This window comes from Buceros rhinoceros, unplaced genomic scaffold, assembly GCF_000710305.1.
Source record: "Buceros rhinoceros silvestris isolate BGI_N320 unplaced genomic scaffold, ASM71030v1 scaffold22560, whole genome shotgun sequence".
Taxonomy (NCBI): domain Eukaryota; kingdom Metazoa; phylum Chordata; class Aves; order Bucerotiformes; family Bucerotidae; genus Buceros; species Buceros rhinoceros.
The window spans coordinates 13,468-19,863 of NW_010389320.1; the positions used below are offsets into that span (position 1 = coordinate 13,468).

The window sequence follows — 6,396 nt, forward strand, 5'->3', positions numbered from 1 at the left end:
GTTCCCTAGCTACCAGCTCTGCTGCCTACTGACCTTAAGTTAGAGATTCCCATCTGTCTCACGGAAGCACTACCTGCCCCCGAGTACAAAGAGCAGGATTGTGGCTCAGTGCTTCCCCTAATATCTTCTGAACACGTCCATCTTCTGAGGAACCGTCAACTGCCAATTTGTTTTGGAAACTGAAGCCTTTTCAGAACAAAGTAGTCAAAATAAAAGACGACAGCTCTATGTAAGGAAACCAGTGTAGACTACAACTGCGTGTGCTTCCCTTGGTACACAAGGGCCTATGAAACTTGAAGCGGGGAAGGCAGTTGTGATATATAAGATGGCAAAGCCTAAACTTAACTACCTAGAGGTACGGCTGAATGGTCACAGAGTCTATAGGGTTTGCTCTGTTTAGCAGCAAAGGGAAGTAAAGGACAGAGGAATGCTGCATTAACGAAGAGGCTCTCTCCTTGTAAGAACGGGCAGATGCAGAGAATGCATTTTCAGGAATTCAGCTTTCAGCATAAAGCAGAAATAACAAAGAAGGGACATCACCGGTAAGTTTGGCTGCGTATCACTGGGTTTAGCTTCCAGACACAAGACAGCAGTTTACTCTTATGAACTATATGCAATAAGGTCTGTCCTTGGTAAGTTACCTCTGTTCTGCAAGGTTTTACACTTGAAGTCATATTCATCTTGCATATCCTCTAACGTCTTGATGTCTTGCTCCACGTCCTACGAAGCACAAACGAAAGTGGCCACAGTTATTCAATACTTTCATGTAATGCCAGACTAGGTCTGATTAGGAACTGCCTGGCACCAGCCATTTACAGAGATGAAGTCCAGTACTACAGCAATGCCTCTTCCTGGAACGCCTTACAGGAAATATCCCTAAACTTCATCACCTTCGATTCACCCTCTCTCCTCTTCTCAGGTAACTAAAATCTGGTAATTATAAAATGTGGAATAGCCCTCCCTGTCGTGCCATGTAAGTTCAGGAAACTTAGGAGAACAGCATTTTAAACTTTCAAATTCTTAGGTATTGCTTGGAGAAAAGCTTTCTATCCTAAGAGTATTTGTTAAGACAAATGTCTATACAGCAACTGAAAATCTATCTTCTAGTTAACAACAAAATGATCAGTGTATGATTTCTTTGTTTTTCCTCAGTTCCTTGTATTTCAGATGGGGAAAAAACTTTTGCTAAGATTTAAGCACAAGAAATTTGATCTTGCGAAACCAGCCAAATCTCTGTATTATGGCTATTGATAATTACTTTCTATTTTCAAACACCCACTGGTGACAGAGTTGAAAGTCAAACCATTACCTTATTTTTACTTGGCATTTTAGAAAGTTTTATATACTGAAAACTTTTTTGACATGTGTGAATCAACAAAGACCACTTTCAGCAGTTACACTTACTATAACACTGTCCTTTACAGCCTTCACTTTAGCATCAAGCGCCTTCTGTTTGTCCAGCATCCCAGTCACGGTGTTCTGTATGCTCCCCACTTCCATCTGAGGGAGGCAAGCAGAACCACAGAAGTCAAACCAGAGTGACTCTTGACAGCAAATGCTTGTTTCATTAATGGAAGTTAGTGGCTTTTGATGACAAACAGCCAGATGAAGCATAGCTTGTTCTGGTAAAATGTCTGTGTGGTGATGCATTTTTTTATCACAGCAATATAAAGCTATAAACATTCTGTTTTCTCTGCACATAAAGTGTTAGACTCATCCATACAGGTATCAGAAATCACGTGGCCAGCAGGAGGGGGGAAGTGATTGTCCCCCTGTACTCAGCACTGGTGAGGCCACACCTTGAATACTGTGTCCAGTTTTGGGGCCTCTCACTTCAAGAAGGACGTTGAGGTGGTGTGAGTGTGTCCAGAGACGGCCAACAAAGCTGGTGAAGGGTCTTGAGAACAAGTCTTACAAGGAGCAGCTGAGGGAACTGGGTTTTGTTTAGCCTGGAGAAAAAGAGGCTCAGGGGAGACCTTATTGCCCTCTACAGCTACCTGAAAGGAGGTTGTAGTGAGGTAGGGGTTGGTCTCTTCTGACAAGTAACAAATGATAGGAAGAGAGAAAATGGCCTCAAGTTGAGGTGGGGGAGACTTAGGTTGGACATTGGGGAAAAATTTCTTTACAGAGAGGGTTGTGAAGCATCGGAACAGGCTGCCCAGGGAAGTGGGGGAGTCCCCATCCCTGGAGGTCTTTAAAAAATGTGTGGATGTGGTGCTGAGGGACTTGGATTACTGGTGACCTGGCAGTGCCAGGTTAACAGTTGGACTCGATCCTAAAGGTCCCTTCCTACCAAACCAGTTCTATCATATAGGGAGAACTGGGCTATGAGCGAGAACAATATAAGTCTGTGTTCAGGTACACAGTACCTGGTATGCAACTTCTTTCCAACAGGGCATTCAAGCACGCTTTAGATCTCTGTATAGTTTCTTTGAAAGCTGACCTCAGTCTCATTCAAGAAGTTCATTGTATCACTCAGCAAGTTTCAGTGATTTGAAAGACAAGCTTGTTGTTCCACACATTAACAGTACTACCGGTGTCAGAAACTTGCTGTTCCTCCAGTGCAGCACAGTCAGGTATGGGTTATTGCTCCGATTAATGCATCAACTTTAGCTAAGGTCATCTAAGGTATCTGAGCTGGTAAACTGGCAAAGGTCCCCATCACAGATTTAAGCAAGACCATCAAGGCAACCTCAGCATACTGCAATATCTGGGTTTTTCTTTTGTTTTTTATGATGCTGATAGTTGTGCTTGCTCTGCATCTTATTTTCTCAGCTTTGGGAAATGGGAATGTTTACAGAAAGCAGAGGTAGCTAGTGCTGAAGGTAAACACAGAAGGACTTGTATTTGGGTCATCAAAAAGGGAAACGCTGCATGCTTGAAAGGCAGTTCTGAGTGTTCTATGTCATATGCCAGCACAGAAACTGAACAGCTGTGCTGCAACTACATGGGCTCTGTCACAGTCACGTGTGTGGTGGAGCTGTTTTGGAGACAGCTGCATTAAGCCCCTTGCTGAAAGCCTATGCCTGAGTGCTCTTCCCACGCCACCAACATGCATTCAAAAAAATGCCCTAAAGGGAAGTATTTCAGTATCACCACCTAACATGCTTGGTCAGTCACCACTTTACTGCTCCATAAATGGATTACATCTGTCTATGCAGTTTGCATGCCTTTCTCAACTGCAGAATTTTAATTGCAAAACAGTTCTTGCAAAGGGAAAAACAAAGATAGGAAGTCAGAATGGATGAGGAAGAAGAATACGGCTTTACCTATGGTTTGAAGAAAGAAATGGGCTTTATTTAAAAAACATAAATTGACTGGGAAGGAGAATGATGCACCGATTTCCTAGAAAAACAGTCCAGAGAACCACCGAGGCTCAGCTGCTTAATACAGAGCAAATTCAGGAGTAAAATGCAGAAGAAAAAAGCTAGTATCTTGCTAGAGAAATAAGGCAAGCACCGATTGTTAAATCATAATAAAACCTGATAAGCACATCAGGCTATACTACAGAAGCATTAAAAACAGTCTGGTTTTTGCATCACTAAAGGGATGAAAATTACTTCTTGGCCATTTCCCCTCCAAATGCTTCATACTGCACAAACAAGCCACACTGTCCAGCTGGTACATATCAGTGTTTACTCTCCTGACTTTTAAGAAACATATTGTCAGGCAGAAAGAGGATGGCCTGTTTTCTCTTTCAGTCTCCTTCCACTCTCTCTGTCCCAAATAATAAGAAAGGGTAGACAGAATTGCAACAGACATTCCAACCGTTACCTGACTTGACAACTGGGCACTGTTCAGTATTTTCCTCTCTTCTTTCAGACAGTTGTAGATGATCATTGCCATGTGTATTGGGTCTTCTTGGAAGTTATCCTGTCATTAGAGACAGTCTATGGTTAAAGTTCACGCCCATAATTTCTTGTCCTTCAGTCACTGATTGGCAGTAAGAAAGATCAGCAGGTGACTGTGTGAGAGCCTTGGGGTATCCAGGGGGTGGCTGAGCAGTACCTGCCTTCTTAACTGACATTTCATTGCAGATCTGTAGTTACTACCAGAAAGAATGGCCTGGGCACATTCTCGCCTCATAAAACAGTTCCCTAGTCCCTGACTTGTGGTAGGGAGAAGCTTGCTCTTTGGGAAATAGGCTGTGGAGAGGTGACTCTATCAAAGACCCTCTGGCATAGAGCCTTACAGGGAGGAGACTAGGATGGACTAACAAAAGTTAAGTCCACTACAGGTATGTTCTGCACTGTCACTTGCTACCAATTGCTTCGCCCCTTTTGTCAGTACAATGCAGAGAAGTGCTGTCTAATCTCAAGTCCATCACTATTAACTGTAGTTCTGCAGTTACATGGGAAGGATTTCTTCCCCTGTGTGTGTTCTGCAAGAGAAGCTTATTAGGACACTGAGGAAACTGGCTGGGGAAGGGGTGACACTACATTTGTGTCAGTGCTCCAAATACCTATAGTAGATACCTTACAAACAAAAACTTTCTCCCAGAGCTCTCGGAAACTGTAACTGTACTGGTAACGAAACTAACTTTCTAACTGTAGCCAATTAAAACAAAAACAAAGCCACACTTGAATTCTGCCTTTTAAATTCGGATTCTCACATTCTCTGTGAAAATAGCTCAGGGGAGGTTAGCTTGTTGAGAAGTAACCAATTCCTCTACTGAAGCAATTCAAGCAAATGTATAGGCATACCTGAAGATTACGTTTGCTTTTCCGTATGTTGTGTTGCAGCAAAAAGTTGTTTTCTATCAAGAATCTACTAAATTGATCATCAAGCTGTGACAGCAGGTCATGGAATAACACCGTCGCAAAAGAGATGTTGTTGGCTGCATGTTCCCTAGAACAATTCAAGGCATCTTTGTGTTGAACGCTATATGGAACACGTATTTAAGAAATGCATGCAGGAGTACTTTGCTTAATCCTCGGCTCCAGTTTAGTGTATGCAAGCAGTAAGAAGTCCCACTAGCAGAGCTGCACCTAGCTTGCTTCCCCAGTGCTTTCCTGCTGCCTGTAACTGCACGCAGAGAACATCACTCATCACACAACCTGAAGGAAAAATCCTGCACTTACCAGTCCTGGTTTTCCAGCCACTGTGCCAGGTACTGCCTGATTTCCATAGGAAAGCTGTCATCGTAGAGCTGGTGAACTTGCTCCAAAAACTTGGAATCAAGTTGCTGTAGCTGATACCACTGAGTCATTCTGAGGAAGAGAGAGAATAAAAAAATCAGTTTAAGTAGTATTTGGACTGAACTAGTGAAAAGTAACTCGTCTAAAGTTTTCATTAACAATGGCATAATTGGAGGAGTAGGAAGGAAAAGTGTTTCCAGCAGACAAAACCATTTTATTTTCAGCTGTAACAATTTTAGAGAGCTGATCATTAGAATGGAATACAACTTCTGTGTTTGCAATTTTGATTTTTTTTTAAATTAAAACAATCTAAGACAGTAGTGTGCTATTGCATGAAAAATAACTCATAGCTGTACCACCCTTTGGTACAAAAACTTGCATTTTTTTCCTTTGACCTCCTTTTCACAGCATTTAGGGTACCGGTATTGTCACTGCTATCTTGCTTAGGAGGAAAATGGGAATGAGGACCTGTGTGTTTGATACCTGCACTCTGTAGGGTCAAGATCCTGTACGCAGAGTTTCACCTTCTGTTGGTGCAGATGTACTCCCCATCACCATGAGGTAGAAAAAAGGGAGCAGAAAATCTAAGAAACCCCTGCGGGCCCATTTTCAGGTACTATCTGTGTCCTCACTTGCCTGCTCTGAAAATGGACTACATCAAGTTAATTTAAAGTAAGTTAATTACAGTGGGGTTAATTTAACCCCATTAAATGGGGTTAGGGGGAACACGGCATTTGAGTACGCTGTGGTGGCACCGGGGCAAAGAGTTAAACACGATGTTGGAGAGGAAAGCTGAACGACTTCACCGCCATGCCACGAGGTCAGTCCTTTTTCAAGCCCAGTGCTCAAGTGAAGAGGTACTCCCATCTCCCCATGCCTTAAGGACTGGAAAAACCCTTAGGAGCAGGGGCAGAGAACCACCCCAAGAGGTGGGTACGGAGCACTGTGGTAATGCAGCAAAGGTGCTCCCTGGGGACGCGAGCAGGGAAATGCCGGAGGGGCAGAACGTCAGCCCCTCCTGGGGACCGGTGCCGGGATGCTGGGCGCAGCCTGCCACGGGCACACGGGCAGGGAGACGGGGCACGACGGCAAGTCCGTTCTGCTGTTCTGCCCTCCCCGGGTGTAAGGGCAGTAGGATCGCAGTCCATATGCACCTCTGGAGGAAAAGGGGCTTTATTTGCGGCTGTGCGGCTCTGCCCCGGTAACACCCGTGCTCGACGGTGTCTCCCGCCGCCGAACTCGGGCTCCTTCCCGGCTG

At 44.1% G+C, this 6,396-nt stretch overlaps 1 protein-coding gene across 1 annotated transcript in view; it reads right to left on the reverse strand.

Moving 5' to 3' along the window:
• Positions 1-5,209, reverse strand: part of STAT1 (signal transducer and activator of transcription 1, 91kDa) — a 17,710-nt gene extending 12,501 nt beyond the window's left edge. The window contains exons 1-5 of the mRNA XM_010133991.1: positions 5,082-5,209; positions 4,704-4,848; positions 3,775-3,873; positions 1,405-1,500; positions 642-720 (exon numbers count right to left, since the gene is read on the reverse strand). Coding sequence (XP_010132293.1) covers positions 642-720; positions 1,405-1,500; positions 3,775-3,873; positions 4,704-4,848; positions 5,082-5,209 — 547 coding nt within the window. The remainder of the gene's footprint in view (positions 1-641; positions 721-1,404; positions 1,501-3,774; positions 3,874-4,703; positions 4,849-5,081) is intronic.
• Positions 5,210-6,396: the final 1,187 nt, after the last annotated feature.